General features: G+C 40.2%; 2 protein-coding genes and 1 non-coding gene across 12 annotated transcripts in view; all 3 read left to right on the top strand.

Annotated features, from left to right (window-relative positions):
- Positions 1-13,891, top strand: part of LOC111868427 (rhotekin) — a 161,188-nt gene extending 147,297 nt beyond the window's left edge. For all 10 annotated transcript variants that reach the window (XM_033753049.1, XM_023859043.2, XM_023859039.1 and 7 more), the window contains 7 exons: positions 8,003-8,218; positions 8,816-8,995; positions 9,239-9,333; positions 10,652-10,887; positions 11,419-11,576; positions 12,299-12,411; positions 12,935-13,891. In XM_033753049.1, the coding sequence (XP_033608940.1) occupies positions 8,003-8,218; positions 8,816-8,995; positions 9,239-9,333; positions 10,652-10,887; positions 11,419-11,576; positions 12,299-12,411; positions 12,935-13,140 (1,204 nt within the window). In that variant the 3' untranslated portion in view covers positions 13,141-13,891. The remainder of the gene's footprint in view (positions 1-8,002; positions 8,219-8,815; positions 8,996-9,238; positions 9,334-10,651; positions 10,888-11,418; positions 11,577-12,298; positions 12,412-12,934) is intronic.
- An 8,112-nt stretch (positions 13,892-22,003) lies between these two features.
- On the top strand, positions 22,004-22,075 carry Trnah-gug. Its single transcript has one exon. It is a non-coding gene; the product is annotated as a tRNA-His (tRNA).
- Positions 22,076-22,576: 501 nt separating this feature from the next.
- The window catches only part of LOC111868447 (insulin-like growth factor-binding protein-related protein 1), a 27,796-nt gene continuing 27,236 nt past the window's right edge, over positions 22,577-23,136 (top strand). The window contains exon 1 of the mRNA XM_033753056.1: positions 22,577-22,589. The gene's annotated coding sequence lies outside the window, so the exon portion shown is untranslated. The remainder of the gene's footprint in view (positions 22,590-23,136) is intronic.

Below are 23,136 nucleotides of genomic sequence, written 5' to 3'. Positions count from 1 at the left end.
TGAGTGGGATTCGAACCCACGATCCCAGCGCTTGAGCGGGCGAAGACATTGAGGCAGCGTCTACACGAGCTCTCCTTGGACGTCCGTTGTAGAAATAAACAAGAGAGGCGAATGCTACGCTTTCTTCTGGCTCCATTGCAGACAAAAAACTACGCACCGCATTCTGCAACTGTGTGGTGTCCTCAGCAACGTCCTCAGCAAAGTACGTTCGTTACAACGGACGCATTTTGTGCGCTCGTGTAGACGCTGCCTTAATGCCTTAGACCACGCGACAGCTGTTATCGGCGTTGTTGATGTAATGGTATATAATTAGAGCCACGTGCGATTAACGTTGTAATGTATAATGTAAGTTATAAGAATTATGGGTTGGGCTTCTTGTTTTCTGACAACATTCATTTAAATACAGGCGCCTTTGATTTATATGTATTATGATTACCTAATAAAATAAAGTTTGTTATTTATTAACTGGTTGGTTATCATACCGAACAAACTAAAAAAATCACCCTAAATTTTACAGTGACATTTTCATGACAGATGTATTGGTTATAACAGCATGACTCGGTTGCTTAAGCCTCATTTGTTATAACGGGATATATTATGTACAGGTGAGACTGACATTGGGATAGAAGTGGCATTCTATTTTCATACTAAATCTTACATCCCGCATGCGGTAGCGTAGTTGGTTGAGGCACGATGCTACAAGCTGGAAGGTAGCCAATTAACCTAATCCTTCCAGCCCCTCTAAGGCCCTGGGGTCGACTCAGCCTCTAACAGAAATGAGTACCAGGAATATCCTTGGAATATTCATGGGGGTAAAGGGCGGCCGGCACGTAAGGCTGACAACCTTACCGCCATCTATGAGCCGTTGTCTAGAAAATGTGGGAACCTCAACATCTCACAACCCTATGGGCCTCCACGGCCTGTTACAGGGATACCTTTACTTACTTACTTACTTACTTACATCTTATATCCCAGTTTCGGTACATTTATTTTTACTGTCACGTGTGGGATGGTACACGTGACGAAAGTAATGTGTTCTGGTTCGGATGATTGGATTTATTAGCATTTCGGGTACAAGTTCTCTTAACCTTTTAAAACCTAATGGTTACTATATGCACCACCTGCTTTAACATACTAGAATTCTGTATTCTGCCCACGCAGTGTATTTATGTGTTCCGTGTGGTTCTCACAATAAACAGCGACTGTTTCCCCAAACAGCATTAACCAGTTGGGCTCTGTAGCGGAGACGTAATGTGTTTCCTGTGAGGTACGGACTGCATTTATATACTTACTTTGGAAGAAATTTGGTCTTTAAATGGTTAATTACAATTAATATAATGCTATCACTGATTTGCACACATTCCAGTCCACCGTTGCATACGCACTAGGATTCTGTTTCCACCAGCCGCCTCCAAGTAACTGGTCTCAACACAGGAACTAGCATTTCAGATCACTATGAAGTCTTCTTGCCATTTCTTGTTAATTCACCTTAGAACCTCGGAACTCAACTAAGATATCTTCTGAACTCCTAGGGCGAGGGCACACCAAGGAATCGGGCAATCTCAAACCAACTGTTTTGCCGTTTCCTCAATTTGCGCTGCTCCCTTCAGTAACATACATGTTCAACTCGGGCTGATAACGGTTCTCGGAAATTGCGGTTGCCAGTTTTCTTGTTGTGCCCTCGTCCGTAACTACACTGCACTAATCTAAGTCAAGAGTCAGTCACATTGCGACTGACAGCCATTCAATCAGTCTTGGTGTCGAGCCCCATAACAGGTCGTTATATAGGCTCCGCACGGGCAACACAGAAAGCAGAAGTCATGTGATTCCTGGCCAGCGAGTTCATTGGTGCCCTGACTGTTCCCAAGCAACGAACTATAACATTCGTCCAGTGAGACAACAACTTCCATTGTTGCACGTTGGAACGTGTTTACCGAGCCGTTTCCTCGAAACGCTTGGAGCAAATCCATTACAATACAATACAGTCATCCCTCCCCCGTAATTAAAACGTAGTTAAGTTACTGAGCGTAGTGTTTATTGTTTTCCAGAATTTGCTGCCCCGGGACTTGAGGGCACGCCCCATTGACGAGAAATATGATAGATGTTACAACTACGGTTTATTACTATTGTGAATATTCATATCCGTTAAGCGAATTCCTGTTCGATAGAAACGTCCAGTGAAGTGGAGACATCGGAAGTTCTGTCACGTTCAGTTGCATAGTTAGAATCCAGAGGAGATGATAAAAGGAAACTGTAAAATGGAATTCATATCCATTCGCTGAAAACAGTTTCGTGACTGGAATTATTTTATAATACAGAGTGTTCAGAAAGTGTTAGGACTCTGCATTGTTCGCATTCATATTATCCGTTCGCTTAGCATCCAACGCTTCCATGTAATGATATGTCATATGGTGCATGAGTGTACTGTTACGTGGCCATATTTGTGAAGACAGACAGTGGAGTGCTCCAGATGTCAAAGCAGTAGCTCCAGAGATGTACAGGCGTTGGACAAAATAATGGAAACACTACAGATACTGCACACACCTCTTTATTAATACGGTGTTGTACCACCCTTTGCCTTCAGTACAACTGCAATCCTTCTCGGAATGGACTTGTGCAAGTTTTGAACAGTCTCTAGCGGAATTTTATTCAATTCTTCTTGAAGGACATCTTCAAACTCCTTTAGAAATGTTGGAGGTCGAAACCTGTTCCTCACTGTAGTCTCCAAAACTGACCAGAGTGGTTCAGTGATGTTCAGATCCGGTAGTTGTGTTGGCGAAGGAAGATGAAGTTCACCCTCATGCTCTTCAAATCATGACTGAACAGTTTCGGCTGTGTGAATAGGAGTATTATCATCCTGGAAAACTGCATCGTTGTTCGGAAATAACGTCAGGATCATGGGATGAACCTGATTACCAAAAATGCCCGCGCATTCCCTTGAAGTAATTCGGCCACGAAGGATATTAATGGGACCAACAGAATATTGTACCACGAATTGCTGCCCAAACCATCACGGAACCTCCTTCATGTTTCACCGTTGGTACCTCACCAGGCGTTCCGGATTGTAGGCTTCGTTGAGTCTTCTCCAACGTAAACTCTTCCTGGTGTAGGGAACAGTGAAGGACGATTCACCTGACCAAATCACGCGCGCCATTCCAGTTGTCTGATGTCCAGGTTTTATGGGTGTGACACCATCATTTGCACATCTGAGCATTCCTCTCAGTAATCAGAGGTTAAGCAACTTCAGCCATACCGTGGATGCTGGATTTGTACGTCGTACAGTTTTTTCTGGAAACACGGTCGTTAAGATGAATACGTGTGTTCAGTTCTGCCATCGCCTATGTTGCAGTAGTTATGTGATTTCACGAAACAGTTCTTCTCAGTGTACGATGATCGCTTTCTGTCAGTGTTGATTTTCGCCCGCTGTTCCTCTTCGCAGATGTTGTCTTCCCATGATTCGTATATGCCGACATAACGTAAGAAACTGTCGCTCTCGATACACCTAATAATATAGCAGGTTTTATCAAATGCACCAGCGAAACATGCACCAACGATCTGTCCTCTCTCAAAATCGGACAGTTCTCCCATTTTCCAATTCTTTCACATGGGCTGCCCCTCAACACAATTACTAATGCACTGACACGAGCACTACAGAGTGTAAACAAACGGAAGAGCATTCAGTGTTGCCAACTGAAGTTCTTTGAATGTAACCAAAACAAATTCTACCAATTTCCCGGCATAAAATTAATGGTTTAACGTTCATTTCGGTTCATTTCCTTTATATGAATAATGGTTAAGAAAATATAGCCTTCCAAAAGTACGGAGTGACTTTCCAAAAACTCTGTATGGAACCATAATACCCAGAGACAGATGTTATGTTAATATAGAGTTCGTGTATCCGCCCATATCTGCACTATGCTTCGTCTTTACACTGTAGGCACATATGATTGTATACGTGACTTGTGTGGCCATTTCTGTTTAAAGCTTGTGCCAAAAACGATAACAGCTCCCAGCTATCTTACGTCCAAATAGCAATGAATGTAACGGGTGTGGGCATCCAGGGAATAAATTTGTGTGTGGGAGTTCTTGGTTGGTTAGCTGGTGAAAATACAGTATTTGTCGCCGTTTATGAAACCCAAAGTTTCATTAGCGTGTTCACAGGAGCTGTCCGTTTTACACTGTCATGAGCCAGTTGAATCAAGTCCATTATCACATACCATATTTCCTTAAGATCCATGTTGATGTTATTGTAAAACTTAGAGGAAGAGCCCGTTTGGGAGGCTGTCTCGCAAGTGCGTTCTCCTCTAAGTTTCACGACCGAAATGTATTCATTTCTCACCTCGTGATTGCTGTATGTCTGGCTATTTCATTCTGGAGTAAATCACTCTCCGTGGTCTTAGTCCGCAAGCGAACTATACCGACCGAGCGACCGCCGCTTGTCGGCGAAGTTAGTGCCAACTTTAGTGGATAGAGGGTGTCACGTGGTCATCGCAACGGATCCCCACGGCCGTTAATCTCTGTTTTCAAGACCGGAGCCGCTGTTTCCTTGAAATAGCTCCTCAATTATCCCCATGAGACTGAGTCGACCCCGTTCCAGACTCACTACTCAGGAAATCTGGTAGCGTCCGGGAATCGAACCCGGACCTCTTGATCTATAGTCAGGAACTCTGACCACTAGACCATAGAGAGGGTCGGATTAAATCACACGTATAACATTTAGTACAGGTCACAAATTATGAAGCCTTCAATTCTGGGGATGGGGGTTGTCCTTCAACTTAAGTCCACATATTCTCCTCGGTAACCTGTTCTCAGACGCCTTCAATCTGTGTTTCTCTCTGGATTGCAGACCAAGTTCCACATACGTACGTGTACAAAGCAGGTAAAAGTATACCGCTTTCTGCTTTAATCTCCGTGTTTTCAGATACACGATGGAAATGGGAAAGGTTAGGACCCGAGTGGGTCCAGAGTGGAGTCTGCTGCTAGGCCTGACTTCTTCATGAATCGTAATTTAGGTCTGTGCAGGTGCGTGTTCCCGAAATTTGAACTATGTAGACGAAAGTAAGAAACGGGCGTTCTGTTGCCTGCGGATGTGTTGCCCCTACGTTCATTCCTCTTCCCCTCCACCGACATGATGGAATGCAACACGGGTTGCATATTAAACACAGTCAGACTTTACAGTGCGGGGATGTTTCGGGCTTGAATTTTTTTTTCATCCTTTAAAGAGAAAATTGAAAAGTTAATAAGCCCTTATGCAGTTAACCAGGGCAGGCGCGGCAGCACAGATGAAATAAGTGGCTGCTTCGGACGGCATGTTTAAAAATTAATTTTTGCTTATCTGTTGTTCTTGTCATGTCCATTCATTGATAATAATTTAAGAAGGTTGTATAACAATGTTTGAAGAATAGAGAAGACTGGAGGCAGATTGTTAGGAGGCCAAAGCTCACCCTGAGCTGTAGCGCCGAGGGGAAGGAAGGATATAAACAATAGAAATATGACTGTTTCAATTTCAAGTAAATTACATGAGTTATATTGGAACATCTGCATCAAAACAGTACAATTTAAAAGTGAATATGGTCAGGTTAACTATTTTCTTGAAAATCCCAGGTTTAAGCATTTATAACATGACCCACCCCCAAGCCGTTGCATACAGCGTATTATTTTTCTGGTGTTCGTATGATCCGATATTTATATTCATTATTGTAAAAAAAATCAATAAACCCTTCGAATTCGAATCCAGTAAATTAAAACACACGAACCTGAAACTGTTTGCTTTTAGTGTCATAGACAGTGTGCAAGCGTGCACATTGGCGGAAGTGTCCGAAACCCTTCCTATCAAGTCGGACCGATCCATAATGTTTAGTTCGAAATCTTACTGTATTTGTGCCCACTGGCGGGATGCTGCCGCCCACAGTCCCTCGTGGTGCACGTGGGCAGTGCCAGAAATAGTTCGCTCCTGTATTGCCCTCGTGCCAAGTCGCTAATTTTACGCGCGGCCCGACTTCACGGCTGCTTTTGATTTGTGGACATGTTTTGATCCTTCTCATAGCGCTATCTGCTGGTCAATGTACACAGAGCCAGTCCCTTCCCCGCCTCCGAACCCCAAAGCTAGGTTTGTTGACAACATGGAAATGTGGGTGTTGTTTTCGGTTGTCTGTTACTGTTGTCCATGAAGGATTTTTTTTTTGCATATAACGGCATAACATTGCAAATTTTCCTTCGCTTCAAGAGGACCTGATAAGATCATAGAGTACTTTTATTACAGCAAATAAAATGTCAATTGTCGTAATTAAATAGCGATAAAGTAAAAAGTCTCGGTAGCTGTGCAGTCTAAAACACGACTCAAGCACAGGGTCCACGGAGGGAATGGTTATATGTCGGCTTCTGTGTTCCTTCTGATCAACCAGGGGGACACACTGCATCTCTGAATTAGGGTTCAGGAAATTTTGCCTTATTGCCCCCCAAAGTGGGCGATGAATCTATTAAAATAGGTTAGTCAGTCTCTAATCTTATTACGAAAATGTTCAAAAAACCTCGGAGACCACTGGTAAGACCAAGGCGTAGGTGGGTGGGCAATATTAAAATGGATCGCATTGAGACAGAATGGGATGGAATGGATTGATCTGGCTCAGGATACGGACCACTGGAGGGCTCTTGTGAACATGGTAATGAACCTCTGGGTTCCATAAAATGCTGGGAAGTTCTTGAGTAGTTGCACAATTGGCATCTTCTCAAGAAGGGCTCAGCTCCATGAGTGAATAGCCAGTCTGTAATTCCTCTCAATTCACAGCAGGCTTATCTCTAAGTTGAGATAATGATTATTATGCAGTTCTTCCACAATGAGAACAGTTTCATAGTCTGTGTTAGAGAAGCAGTTGTTAGGATGAGCCAGTCAATGAGGATCAGATGTGTAGGCATGATGGAGTTAAGAAATGCCTGCAGAATTTTAGTCATTACCTGAAGGGGACAACTTGGGAGACCTAGGAATAAATGGGAGAGTGATATTAAAATATATGAAGAGGATGTGGTTGCAGGCTGATTTCATTTGGCTGAGGATAGGGTCCGCTGGTGGGTTCCGCAGATGCGAAGAATATTTGCTTTCCATAAAGGTTGGCGAATTTCTTGACTGGCTGTTATGTGACTAATGGCTTAGAAATATTTTAAGGCTTTCCAGTTCTCATGTACAACAAGCAAGAAGCTTGTCTGTGGCAGATAGTGAAGTGCCTCTGGTGTTAAGGATAGAACTTTGAGTCAGTGGATGAAAATAACTTACACTTGATCACAATTGAACACAGGGACTTGGTAATCAATAAAACATTTTACGTGGTTAAATCAATAGATTCATCTTGGAACTGCATAAGTAACCAACCACAAGAGAATTCCATTTGAGCCTTGGCAGAGTACAAAATGGTCATTTGATGCAGCAGAATTTCATCTTTTTGTGCTTACAAATGGCTCCCGTTCATGCATTCTTTTCATAGATCATATAAAAATAAAGCATCCTGGGGAAAAAAAAAAGCCTGTCCATCTGTTCACATATTCAATTTGCCAGACCACTCAGTCAAGTTGGATGTAACATGTTAGGAATCTCAACTGTAAAATTGTTGAGAAGTTTTTTTTGTCCCTGATTTTAATCATTAACGAAATATTATTAGGATCAATTAAAGGAGATTGATGGACAGAATGCGTAGCATGATGATAATGCATAGCTTTCATCAGAAAACCACAAGGAAAGAGATTGCTTAGAAGAACTAGAAGAAAATGAGAGGACAGTATAGAAATGAATCATAAAAAAATAAGCTGGGGAAATGTTGACTCGATTCTTGTGAACACAGTAAATAGTCGGGGTCCATAAGGTGCGGAATTTCTGTATCAGTAATCATGAACCAGGGCTAGCCATCTTCAAGACTACTGCCTTAGTCTTGAGATTTCTGATATTCGATTTTGCATGTCTGTGCCATGATACAGTTGACATGAGTAATATCTAACGAGACTGTTGTTTCAGGTATGGTTGTCAACCCTGTACGGCCCAAGTATCGTTGTCTGACTTAAGGATGCCGCTTATCTGGAGGGACACAGATCACTTCAAGAATAAGGGTGATTACCGCCGCTTTGCAGTCTTCTGTCTAGTACGAATTGGGACTGAGATTTATGACACAACACTGCTCTGCCCCATTGATCGCTCGCTCACTGACCTCACCTTTCCTGATGTACTCATTTTGTAAGTATTTATGCCAGCTGCTATGATTTAGCTTGGATATCAGCAGAATTACATATGCATGGATTTACACCTTGAAGTTCAGGTAGTTCAAGTCAACTGTACCATGTGTTTAATGGTGTTACTCCATCTCTCTATATGACTGCTGGGGTTTTGCAGTCTTTTGTCTGTTATCCCAGTTGTACATCTTTTGATGCAGAACACTCACTGCACTTGTTACTGGAACATTACATACCAAATGAAACAACAACCTATAAAGACTGAGATAAAGATGCATGTTAAAGTTAGTAATGAAATAAAATATTGTAGAATGTATTCCACCATATTCTGTAATTCTTTGTTATTTTTCATAAATCTATATCACATTTCAAATTCTGACGTTACTGTTTCATACTGTATTATAAATCCCGTTAACGCACTTTTTGTTCTTCATCTTCTCATTATATCTGGCATTTTGGAGGTTCTAAAGCAGTGTATGAGATTCCTGGTGGATGTAGCTGTTTTGACACTGTGAAGCCACAATAGTGATATTATCATTAAATAACCAACTTAAAAGCAATGGTTGTTTTGTAATACCCCTCTGTTTTGTTATGATTACAGCAATCAGATTCCTTCTGACTTTGAGTTCCGGCTGGAAGTGTACAGTCATATACTTCAGGATGACATGAGCATAGCCAGTACACCCCGCAAGATCAAGAAGACAATCCACAGCTCAATTAGTCGAACTGTTGGAAAGAAACTTGCCGCTTCCCTTCGTGATGAACTCAACACTGGCAAGATGTGAGTCTGATAGGTATTTTATTAGCTCTAGGTTTCCTGTACATGTATCAGAAGAATAACCGGTAGGATTCCTTTGTATTATCATTACTTTCTGGAAAGTTTGTGTGCTGGTCATTTAAATATTATGCTGATTTAGGAGTTGAGTGCATAAAGAAATAAAAACATTGTAGTCAGTTACTTAAATTGACTTTAATATCTAATAAACACATTCAGTTATATTACTTTTACTTACTTAATTTGTAGAGGTCCACACTTCGAACTGATGGCTACAGCTCGATTGTCGCTGGACGAAGTTCATGACAGCATTCATACACATGACATGCAGGTAGAAAACTTAGGTGAGTCAAGGTGATGTTAGTTGACATACAGTTACAAGATCTCTTATATTTTCAGATATTTATATTATATCTGCTAAACAAGCTGGAAGGACATGGGTTCAAGTCCTGATGAGGGCATTGGGTTTTTTCAATTGACATAATCCTTCCAGCCACACTATGGCCCTGGGGTCAACTCAGCCTCTAACAGAAATGAGTACCAGGAATATTCTTGAAATATTCTTGGGGGTTGGGGGTAAAGGGCGGCCGGTGCATAAGGCTGACAACCTTACTGCCATCTATGAGCCAATCGTCTAGAAAATGTGGGAACCTCAACATCTCGCAACCCTGTGGGCCTCCACGGCCTGTTACAGGGATACCTTTACTTACTTTTACTTACTTAAATACCATGAACCTAAAATACAGAAAGAGAAGATGCAAGCAGAGGTTTGCAGTTTCTGAGGAGCTGTACCTACAGTTTGTTGCTCAAGTGCTTTGTGTAGAAACTGCCCATGACTGGCACAAGCAGTGATCCCATGGTGACACCATCTATACAGTCACAAAATATGTCATTGTAAAGGAAGAAAGCTGATGATAGAACATGCTGGAAAAGATCTGAGGTTTCACTGTTGCAGTGTTGATCTGGTAGTTTTAGAGTTTTCTCAAATCAAACCTTGGTGAACAGTGAGGTACATAAAAGCTGACTAGGGGGTGAGTTATCTGTAGTTTAATGGCTTTTTTTTTTTTTTTTTTTNNTTTTTTTTTTTTTTTTTTTCTTTTTTTAAGAAGCCTTCAGAATTTGTGATGTCCAGGAACTCACTCTGTTCCTAGATGTTCAGCCAGGAAATATGTTGGTGAGCCGATGCTGTAGGTCTCAGTCTTTCTGTGTGGGTATTATGTTTTATCTGAGCAGAAAAGCAGTTTGTCTAAGGCTCAGAAGCTTTGATCCTGTAATCATTCATCTCACATTTGTCATACTGCACAGTCCTGCAGCAACTTGATGACAAAGTGGACATATTTTCTTGTTATTGGGATTATTGTGTTTTTCGACTTTGCCATCATCTGGTGTTCTAAAGACAACATTTCAGAAACTGAACCTGTTACTGTCCTCAGATGGAAAGGTTGAAGGCATTTACTCACTTGGGTCTGTTAGAAAGAGGTAACCTCAATCATTGAACAATTTGTGTCGGTGTCACTACAACTGTATATTCACCTGAGATCGGGTTTTCTCAGTGGGTGATAGGAGGAAATTTTACAATAAAAATTGTGAAAGTTCATATATAAAAACCTGAGACTAAGATAGAAGGGGAATAATTTGTTCGGTATGTGAATATGATTTCAGAAAACCGCAGTCACCAACTGCCTTTGTTCGGGCACTTCTGCTGCCGCTTAGCTGCCCAGCCTGACTGTGTGTCACAGGAGAGCTGCTCAGGAGATCTGACTGTGCTAGATGGTGGCACAGGCAGGCAGTGGGTTTTCATGTGGGGCCAACTGCAAGCCTTTCGTCTTGACTTGTGGGCCAAGCGCGAACACTGGGAACAAGGCCAAGACCCTGGTAGATCCATCACTGTGGACAGGGTTAGTGAAACTCACTTTGATGACCAAACCTATACCAGCTGCTAGTTACTTCAAATTATGTCAAACTCAGAATATCGGAAGTTGTGTTGCCTTCACGAGACACACTACCTCTGACTCATGTTGTCCCTTTTGGTCTTTGGTAGGAACAGACCTCATCACCACTGTAGAGGGAATTTAGGCTTGGTGGCAAAGAATTTTCTCTTTCCTCCCTTAAACATCAGCTTAGCAGACTTCACTGATATATTCAAGTATTAGCAGTGCAGAAGGTAAGGTAAAAGTTGCAACACAATAATAAACCGGGGTTCCTAATAAAATACATAAAGCATACTCTTATTTCAGGCAAATCTACAGAGCATATGGTGCTATTGCCCCCCCTTTTTTTTTTGAGGGGCTGGACTCCTTCTGGTCTCCAGAAAGTGGAGCTGTGTATCATCATTTTACCCGCATTTTCTTTCTGAACTGTTGTGCATTGTGTTAATTGTGAAAATATCAAAAGTTTGACATAAATTCATTCTTGTGTTGTAATTGCAGGAAACTGTGATACAGCCTAGTAAAACAGTAACTAAGGAAATCAGAATATCTAACTTCTGTGAGGGTAAGGAAGATATTTCAGTGATTAGAACAAAAACAACGGATGATCAGCAGAGGTGGTTAAGATTTCTTGTTCAGCATGCCAAGGATCATCTCAGGTTAGTCAGCTCTGTACATCCCACCCTCTCCTTTCCTTCCCAGTATGCAATGTGATCTTTTTCTTTCCTGCATTCTCTCACTGGACCATGATTACAGCCAGAGTCCTGACTGTTCCAGCAGGAGGTTTTCTTGGTTAACATCAGCCCTTTATCAGCATGGCAGTAATACTTTTAAATGGGTTAGGGAAACTTCCTTCCCTTTATTTTCCAGTTTGGAATACATATCATTTCATCAGAGCTGGGATAACTCAGTTGGTATAGCAACTGATTACAGGCTGGGTGGCCAAGGAATCAGGATTCAGGTCCCAGCAGGTGCAAGAGATTTTTCTCTTTGTACATTGTGCAGACCAGCTGTGGGGTCCACCCATCTTACATACCAGGGATTATTTCCTGGGACATCAAGCTGACCACTCACCTCCATTTAGTGTGGAGGTTAAGAATACATGGATCAATACATCTACTATCCTACATGTCTTCATGGTGTGGTGGTTGATTGATCACAAGGCAGCTTCACCATTAGTCATCTCATCTGATGTTACATAACCTCTGCAGCTGATACAACATTGTTAAATAAACTTTAATCTTCTCTATAAATGAAGGCTTACAGAAGTTTAGATTACATTACAATGTGTGAATGTAGACTTAATTTTTATAGAAATCTTCAAATACTCAGAAATATTAGTGCCCTGGATTTGACTGTAAACAGTATGTTATCTGTACAGGTGGAAGCATGCAGCTGAAAAAATTATGGAAATCCAATCACCTGGTTCAGCAAGACATTCCTTCACCCGACAGCTGCGCGGAGGATCTCTCTATGATGAGACACCTCTGATAGGTATGATAAATGGTTTAAATTAATTCATTCTTGTAGTTTTCTTCAGTTGATGCTGGTATAAATTTATGAAGATATTTTTCATTCTCAGTTTACAATAACAAGCACAAAACGAAGTACCTGCTTTTAAATGAAGCAGTTTAATGTTCGTAATGGAGGTCTTAGGGCACTACAGCATCAAAATATGTTGCATCAGATCATGAATGAAAAATCAGTTTTTATTTCCAAGGACAGTGTAAGATGTCTGCGTAATGACACAAAATATAACCACCTTCCTCTTACAGATAGCAGTACCTCAGTGCTCGGCTATGTAGAATGCTGCTATTTAGAGTTCATGAAAGCCATTTCCTATAAAACTATGTCAGAATATACTGGCAAAAGAACAGTAATGAAAATTCTTTGAACAGAAAGTAATCTGTCATTTTGCAGCTTTCAGTGCAGATGATACAACAGACTCAGATGGATCAATAAAATTAGTGTTTACAGTATCTCCACTTTCGCCTAAAATCTGACTTTTTTGATGCAGAATCTGTATCCACTGACTATCATCGACCAACAGTGCAGGAAATATTTGGAATGACTCCATCAACAAGTCTGAGCTCATGTGCCTCCTCCTCTTCCTCACCTACATTTCGAGAGCGTTCACATAGCTCAGGGGGTAGCAACAAAGGAAGGCTGGCTGGAGGAACTGTTCGAACCCACTGGCCATTTTCCCGGAGCAGCCAAGATTGAACCAGTTGGTTCCTGCATCATTTAATTACATTTCAGGGGGGTTTGATTGTGTTGCTGTTTGTAATACCACACTGAGCACCATGCAAGGAACTAATATGCTCAAATGTTTATTTATCCCTAATTTAAAAGCACTTGTAGTTTTCAAGCCGAAGTATTTTGAGAAGTGTTCCAACTATTGTACACGTGTTTTGTATTTGGTTTTGGAATTTAACATAATCTACTGGCGTGTGTATTGTATTTGTGTGGATGTCAAGTGATGGTAAGTGCTTAGAACTGAATAAGACAATTAAGGCAATAGATTGCTCTTATAAAATAAAGTTAAAAAAGACAACTGAATCCAGATTTGTGATTTACTTGATGTTTCTCATTTTGATAGGAATGTAAATTAAATGTCTTTTTATATAAATGTGTTTAAATAAGTATTTAAATGTATGCAATGCAGAGATAATGCAACTAGTAAACTAAGAGAAACTGTATTTAGTATAACTATAACCTGATTGAATGTTACTGGAAATATCCTTTTTTTTTTCTTTCTTTTGTCATTAATATTAGCCATTGCATGTTAAAAGGAATCTGTCTAATTAAAATTGTACTGGAAATGCTAGTTCATTGGACTTATTGTGATCTACATTTATAAGTGCAGTTTTGTTTTAGAGATCATTTTGGAAATCTTACAGGTATTAGTGTTCTGGTCAAATGTGAGTGATCATGTGTACATTCTGAATAAGTGTAAAAAGAATTTTTTCCTCCATTCTTGTTCTTTATTAAGGACCACATACCAATTTCAGTTAATATTCCTTGGCACTACAGCCCCAGTGGGCCTAGGCCTACCTCCATGAACTTCTCTGTTCACTTCGGTTTTTCTAGATCTTACACATTCGGTAGGACTCCTTGGGTGGTTGATCAGCTTGTCGCAAGGCCTCTACCTGTACACAAACACAGAAAAACGCACACACACAAACTAAACATCCGTGCCCTGAGTGGGCTGCGAACCCACGATCCTGGTTTCAAAGTGAGCAAAGACAGTACATGCCTTAGACCGCTTGGCTACCGTGACTGGCTTCAGTTAATATTACATGTCAGTATTCTGCTTCTATTCAATCAATACTTTCGACCCTAAGTTACTCCTATAATCCATTTCACCTATGGATTTTTTTGTGTGGTTGTGAGACTTTATATTGTCAGATGTTAGAATGATTATAGATGGGATGTGGGTTGGTAATTGGATTTATTGCACACTTATTCAACTTGTTGCTACACTTCACAAATCACTGTTGCACACAGACTAGTGCTGTTAGTCTGTTACAGTCTCCACTGGTCATTTCCTGGTAATAGTCTTCTAACTGTGGAGATTCTTCAGCTTCTGTGCTCACTTTTTTGCCTGCTGGCTCTCAACTGCACTGACAAAGACTTGTCTTCACGTACTCGCAACTGAGCACTTCCCTCGTTGCTCCGAATCATCCCGGTTATAACATATGGGCCTGGACCACATAAGAAACATCATTCCTCTGCTGCCCAGCAACAGGCACTGTTTCATGGCCATTACCCAGCAATGGGTCTACATGCTACAATATCATCATGATCATCATCATCATCATCATCATCAGTAATCTGTCAGACGACAGGTACACAGTCTCTTCCAAAACAATTCCTCCACTTAATGCGATCTAGAGCTTTCTCCTTCAAATGACAGTATCCTCTTCTGTCCCCAAGGTCATCCAGCATCTTCTTACGTCTTCTTCCCACTTCTATCCGCGCATCTATCTTTCCTTCAGTAACTTCTTCTAGAAGGCAGTTTCTGCGTAAAACATGACCAATCCAATTAGCCTTCCGTTTTCTTATTTCGTGTAGGATATTCCTCGCTCACTGACTCTAATTAACACTTCATTTCTCATATAATCGGTCCAACTGATCTTCTCCATCCTTCTCCAACAGTACATTTCAAAACTTTTCAGATGTTTCTGATCNTACTGCCCTAAGTGTCCATGTTTCAGCCCCATACAGAGCTATGCTCCAAATGTAGCATTTCACTAGTTTCTTCCTCAAATTTATGTCCAATTTGCTGGTAAAAAGATTCTTCTTCTTGCTAAGTGCAGCTTTTGCCATGGCAATCCTGGATTTAATTTCACTAGTACACCTTCCATCATCTGTTAACAAGCTACCCAAATATTTAAAACATTTCACATTCTCCAGTTGTTTTTGGTCTATCTTTATTGTGACTGGGGTTGGTTGTCTCGAAATCACAATATCATATGTCTGAAAGTTACGCTATTAGAGGTCGCCTGTCTGAGGCTTTGAAGTCTTTCTGTTGAACAGCAGTGGGATTCTTTTTCAGGAATCAATAATCGTACATTTGGACATGTTTGAACCAATTACTTACTTATTCATGGAGCTGAGCCCTTCTGGAGGAGCCGCCATTTCTGCAGCTAGTCAAGAATTTCCCACCATTTTATGAAACCTGAAGGTTCATCACTGTGTTCACAAGAGCCTTCCACCGGTCCCTATCCTGAGCCAGATCGATCCAATCCATCCTATATCTCTAAGATCCATTTTAATATTGTCCACCCACCTATGCCTTGGTCTTCGCAGTGGTCTCTTTCCTTCTGGCTTTCCCACCAATATCCTATAGGCATTCCTCTTCTCCCCCATTCTTGCTGTTTTTATACACATGGGGTCCCCCCTCCCCCACTCTTTAATTGGTTTGCATGCACAATTAAAAGTCCCAAAAAGGATAGCTTGCATGGCTTTCTAACCTGTACCTTATTATTAGTTTGCTGTCAGAGATCACTAAAACTAAGAGAATCCTTACTTACTCGTAGAGCTGAGCCCTTCTGGAGGAGCCGCCAATTTTGCAGCTACTCAGAATTTCCCAGCGTTTTATGAAACCTGAAGGTTCATCACTATGTTCACAAGAGCCCTCCACTGGTCCCTATCCTGAGCCAGATCAATCCAATCCATACCATCCCACCCTTTCTCTCTAAGATCCATTTTAATATTGTCCACCCACCTATGCCTTGGTGTTCCCAGTGGTCTCCTCGGACCTGGACGGATTCCTTGGATAAACGACCGAAAACTAAGAGAATATAAAATAATATTTTTTCCAATTGATAAAAGTCCCAATATGTTGCTTGGAATGTATAACTGTATAGTATAACACAGCATTTCTTAGCTTCATATCTGGCAGGTTCAACTATACGCTGAAATCTGTGCTTCCATTTGAAAGAGAAAGAAAATACAGTTGTGTAAGTACTACTAGATATGCAGTTGCATTTCTGCAGTGCTTGTCTTCTGGACCACAATTTGCCACTGAAAATCATCCCTTTTGCCTTTTAACTCCAATAGCAACTGCATGTCTGTCACTCGCAGTACCATAAATAAAATGCACGTGTGGATCAAAGGAATATTTCCATAGCCTTTTGAGTAACAAACTCTCTGAATACGCTTCAGAACTTGGAACAGAGCAATAGGAAATAGAAGTTTAGTACTGATATAAACAGTATGAGATACTGTAGAAATATTAAAGGGTTTCCGCAGAGAAAACTGCTGCTCAAAACACAACACTTTGTGTCACGCAAGGCACTCACAGATCAAGATGTAATCCATATCCCAGTTGTCTTACAGGAGTAGAACTCAAAGGAAGTTTAACTGTGACTTAAAATGACTAGTAAAATGAAAAAATGAATCATTGAGGGACAAGAAGAAGCACTGGTATTAGCAGGGCTTTGGAAATATGCTTGCCTTGGTGCCAAAGACAAGCTAAGATAGACCTGTGATGTACAGCGATATTCTTGTCTGAAGTATATTGAGTCTGTGGGTGGAGTAGATTAAGTGTACTTGGACTTTGAAACCCTGCTGATGATCATGAAAATGATGTTGAGGACACCAGCAATAACAGTAAGCAAGTAATTTGGTACTCGCAACTATCAGGCTGTTTGTTGTGAATCACAATGCAGTCTCTTCTTATCCTAATGTTATTGTTGTGAGTACTTTATCTATTTCTTGATGCACAAATAGCGTTATTTATAGTGTCCATAGCATAAAAAGGGTAATATCCTTAAAAACCTTGCCGTGAATACATATGGGGGAGTGGAGACATGGTTCATTGCATTCTTAACTTCAGCACCAGATTGAGTTCTAGTTTCACACACCAGTCACCTTATCTCTGATAAAAAGAGTCGCCCATGGTACCCACTGGACAAATTGCCCCAAGACCTGGTTTGCATGCAATGTTGAAGAAAAATCTCTTACCCCTGGTTGGGATTACTCCCCAGTTCCTCAGTTGTTGAGCCCACAGCCTATTACTATTCTATCTGGGATGTTCCAGTTCACAGCATACATCCAACATAACTCATTTATTACTGGCCACTTCCAACAGTCTTCCTAATAACTTGGCAATGTTGCCTTTTGCAGGCTGCAGTATAGGCACTTGTTGCAAATGATACGGGTGGACTATACATTTGCAGGCATAAATGTGTCTCCCTGCCAATATATACACGCTGACGCCAGCTTCATCCTCAAGCATCATTTCCTCTTTCCAACTTAACAGTCTTAGCAAAAGTCCCTCAGTTTCACTTTGAAACATACCTGAAGACTTTCTTCGTGTATACAGTGTGATGCAGGAATTTTTGTTGAAAACATCTTGCACTTTGTATATGTGGTGTTAACACCACATATGTGGTTAACACCACATATACACGGTGCCAAATCCCAGAAGACTGCTTTCTTCATAGTCACCGCCGTGAAAGCCTCAAATCTTACATCTTGCACTTTAATCTTGTTCACCTACTTGTGTTTGATATGAGATCATGCCATTGGCACAGAATTGGCATACTCAATTGAGCAAGATGAATAAATGTGATGATTTGATTTTGACATCAAAATTGTGGACTGCCCTACATCACCATTCTTAGCTGTAGCAAAAAAGATGTCACATCAGGCCTTTGATTTACCAGTAACAGCACCGTCTGTAGTTAGGAAGAGAGCAGCCATAACTTGTTAATGGATGTTACCTTCCCAGACTTTTTCCTTTATCTCCTTTAATTAACTAGGTTAGTAAGTGGATTTAACTAGCACAGTATTTCCAGTGATGGGCTTTGGTATTGATTCTGTTGCTGGACAGAAGTTTGTCTGTCACATAGTGTGTCAATAATAGACAGTTTTAAGTCTCTAACATAAAACACATGCCTAGACTTCAAATATAAACTGCTCACTTGAAACAAGTTTTGTATCTAATGTGTGGTCACTTTCTCCTTCAAAAATATTAGATTTATTAATTCTTTCCCTCTTGGGAAAGTGATTCCTGGCTTATTTGATGACACTTTCTAAACTGAATGGGTTACACATCAAACAGAATTATTATGAATTTTAAGTTATTGTCCCAGCATTTTCCTGGGAAACCATAAGAAACCTGAGCATAGCTACTCCAGAGGTTATCATAACCATAAATCTCTCAAATATGAAGCAGTTCAACTATGACATCACATTAATACTCATCTTACAAGAATGTTTTATGCAAAATGAAGCAGCTGCTGCTATTTCACCATTTAAAACTCATATTTTGAATGAAGAACGTGAATCTAAACACATCTGATTAGACATTACTTTTTGTACATCTGGTACATAAATGACTATTCAGAAAATACATGAGTGTCTATATTACCAAGTTCATGATAAAGTTTAACAAAAAAAATCCATGGTTTTTGTTCGTAAGCGAATTATACCGACCATGCGACCGCCTCTTCTCAGCAAAGTTAAAGCCAACTTTAGTGGACAGAGGGTGTTGCGTGGTAACCGCAACGAATCCCCATGGCCATTAATTTTGGTTTTCTATACCGGAGCCTCTATTTTCTTGAAATAGCTCCTCAGTTATCCTCACAAGGCTGAGTGGACCCCGTTCCAGACCCACTACTTCTCAGAAAATCTAGTAGTGCCGGGAATTGAACCTGGGACCTCTGGATCTGTGGGCAGGAACTCTGACCACTAGCCCACAGAGGCGGATAAAAATATAATGAAAAGTCAGTTACACTGTTGAGGGTATCAACAAACTTACAATGGTGATATGCAGTAAGAAAGGACTAGACAAGAATTAATATAGCTTTTTGTTTGATGAGCCAGTTAAAAGACTGAAGAGGAGGTAGGACACTATGTAGGAAAATCAGTCGTAAACTGGACTGAGGATCAAGTCTGATGGAGAACTTTCGTTGAGCTTAACAGGGTTGAACCTTCAGGTTACATCATTAGACAGTAGTAACGCACAGTATACAGGTAGAAAAATGAAGGATCCAATATATCAAACTGTTACAAAAAAAATGGGTAGTGGTAGTCCTCAACAAAAAAAAAAAAAAGACCCACTAACACACATGGAAGACAGAACATTTGCAGTGTAGATAAAACTGTTTTATGTACATGTGCATATACTTGAGATCTTTTGAATACATTTATAAATACAATGTTGAAGGTGATTGTCTCGTGTATTTTATCCAGCATATCAGAGACACATCGGTGAACATGTATCAGACTACATGACTTCACACTCGAAAAGACAGCTACTTCACAGTCATCATCACGAGAACCTCAACTCAGATACCTCTACAATGTTACCTTCTGAAAGTAAAAACAATTTATGTGACATGCCATCGTTGAAAAATAACTGAAGTGAAGAAAACCGTCTTCTGGGATGTGGCACCATGTAGATATTGTATTAACCGACATTTCGGAGGAACTTATCGCCTCCATCTTCAGGGTAGAAGAAAAATTCACGAGCAAGGAACCAGCGTGGGCAGGTGCTGACAGACTAATGTCAAGTCGAATAAACCCAGCCATGTAAGAGCAGGAAGAACCAAAACATTGGTTAATACAATATCTACATGGTGCCACATCCCAGAAGACTGCTTTCTTCATAGGCACCTCTGTGAAAACCTCAAATCTTACAATAAATGAAGTGTTTTTTTAATATATCTGTGTACAGTCACAATGTAAGTAAAGAAACATAAGTTCTTAAATCAAAACTGGTACAGTTGCTACATTCATTATGTTACATTTTTAGTGTGAGGTAAAACATGAGATGTACAATAATACACATAGTGATGAGTGACATCACCCTGTGCTGCGTGTTGCGCTAATTCCAATTCCTACTATCAGTGCCACAACTGTAAAACCCTGTGCGGCTATTCGTACTCTCATCATATACTGAGACATCTGACGTCTTCCCTGCCTAAAGCTCCACAGACCATACGACAGGGCACTGAATGTTGCCAAGCAACCTGAAATTAAAATCATGTCACTTTTTATTAAACTACTGTGTAAAGATTATATTGAATAAGCTATAGTGGTACCATCAATACAGTGTGATAAACCGAGTGGTTACAGTTATATTCATGGAAGTAGTATTATAACATCTTTCCTAACCTTCAGGACCAGAATGCTCTGTAGCCCCACCCTTCTATCCATTGCATCAAGGGCTCTCTCCACAAGAGCAATGTGACAAGACCTTGAAGCTAACTACTCTGTGCCATCAATTAAAATACAGATCTATCTGGAACTCAGTCCTCCTCTTTAAATGCCTACTTGCAGCATAGTCTCTTGTCTAGTGTTTGATGTGATACATAAAGCACCTAATTCTATGTTTCCATATTTTCAATACGGTGGGCCTAGAAACAGGGCCTCAATACCCAAATTAAAAAATTTTTAAGTGTCTTTGATCAGATATATTAATTTGGATATATGGTATGAATCTCCATGATATTCCAACATACTGACATTACTGCAACAGAACTTCTACATTGCCGCGATTGCCCATATTCTGGTATACAAGTGATATTTACTGTACTTCAGCTGGCTAAACTCTGCTGCATCTTGATTACTACATCAAACTTAAATGTAACTAAACATTATTGTACACACCTACAGGTAATTCGCTGACACACCTGATATAAATAAATACTGCGAACTACTTATCAGTGAACAACGTACAGTCATTAAGGGATATCTAAGAGGATGCGCCACCATGCTGTGCTGGCTAGATATCAACGTTTCGGAAGAACTTGCTGCCTCCACTTTCAGGGTTCAAGATCAATTCTGCTTCTCAAAATTTCGGACTTGGTTTCAAATATGCAACTGGTGGCGGGCATCGCTTATACAACTTTATTATTCCTTTAAAAATAGAAAATATTTTGAAGTCAATCTGAAGGTTAAGTTGAAGTTGTGTAAATACCTATTGGAACAAATGGATTTTCTTTCACTTTCCGAAGAAATTTGTCTTGGGTTGACTCGTCAGGATGTTGAGCATGAATTTCATCATGAAGTACCAACCAATCAAATTCTGGTTCCTTCTCTTGCTTTGGTAACTCAGACATCACCTACCTCCACAATCAACTAAGCTGACAAACGCTGACGAACGTTATTTCGCTTTCATTTGTCAAATACATAGGCACGGATTATTAAGTACGTAAGTTCGTGATTCCACCACAGTAGCGCACACCACACGGATTACTAAATTCAGAGCTTGAGTGCAAAAGGGTTTTGTGAAGTTTGTGAATGACTGAAATGCAATTGGAATTCAGTTTTTGTTTTGTACCCAACATTTTGCTCAGATTCTAACATAAAGTGGTTAAAAATATGTTGACGTCGTATTTTTGATCTTACGTACAAGTAGTCCCACATAGTCGGAATGTTGTGTAACGTATACGAATCTGGAGTTACCTATGTAGTGCATGGTTTTATATTATTACGGCACGGTAATTAGTTATTCAGAAAGTTTACCACCAGAATACGTAATAATATTAATTTAATAAGTACATGAGTTACTAGAAATCGTTTTTTGAAATATTGTTAAAATGATGTTTAAATCTTCTATTCCGCAGTAGCCGTGATCGTCTAGTGGTTAGGACATTGCGTTGTGGCCGCAATAACCCAGGTTCGAATCCTGGTCACGGCAGTGATGAACCAACATCATGGGTGGATAATTTTTTTTTCCTTTTTATCAAGTGGTATTTTACGTATATTCAGCAGCCGTGATCGTTTAGTCGTTAGGGCAATGCGTTGTCGCCGCAATAACCCAGGTTCGAATCGTGGCCACGACGGTGGTTTAAACACTATCACGGGCGAGTACTGTTTCTTTAACAATTAGTATTTTATGCATTTTTATCATTCTTTCAGTGATTTTGTTTAAGCAGTTAATTCAAGGCATTATTAAACGGCCAGTAGTTTAATGGCGGACTTTTCGATTAGCAGTGTTAAAAGTTATCAGGTATTAGGCTCATCTGATTAGTTGCTTGGTATATTGAACACAAGTGCGTCAGCTAGTTCTTAAATGTTCTTCCTTCAGATGAACTAACAAATTTGTTTCATTTGCCCATTCATGAACTTCTAAGTTATTCAGTTTCGCCACTGCGTAATTCTGCATTTGTGTTTAAAGGACACTCTATACGCGGGGAAATAAAACATTGCAGGTACAGAGATGCTCCATGAAATTTATCTTTTACTTGACAGAATGTTTATATCTTCTTGCAAAACACGTATACATAAAATGTATCATACGCAGGCTATTCATGTATGCATCTTTCTTTGCAAGTTCTGTTAGCAGTACACACTTTGTAAGTATAAGGATGCTTGCCAAGAGTGCGTTTATTTTGGCGGTCCATTTTGGCAGCGTTTCTAAATTTAACTGCAGTTCTCAAGGTGATCATGCAGTACATGTTGACTCACAGTCAGTTCACTGCGGATGTTATTGGTATAACGAACAGCGTGCTCTTTCTGCCACATATTGCGTTTTAGGCAGATTACAATAAATTCTTGAGTAAAGTGTAGCGTAAGATCAAATTGTATCCGGATATTAGCACATTGTTATTATTATTATTATTATTATTATTATTATTATTATTATTATTATTATTATTATTATTATTATTATTGTCATCTCTTGTCACAGGTTTATTTCCTGGTATTCCTTTTCTTGAACCAGTGATGCACCTCACCACTCAGGCTTCAAGCTTCACA

This window comes from Cryptotermes secundus, unplaced genomic scaffold (genome assembly GCF_002891405.2).
Source record: "Cryptotermes secundus unplaced genomic scaffold, Csec_1.0 scaffold106, whole genome shotgun sequence".
NCBI classification, from domain to species: domain Eukaryota; kingdom Metazoa; phylum Arthropoda; class Insecta; order Blattodea; family Kalotermitidae; genus Cryptotermes; species Cryptotermes secundus.
The sequence above is the reverse complement of the archived record's forward strand: the minus strand, read 5'-3'. Positions and strand labels throughout refer to the sequence as shown.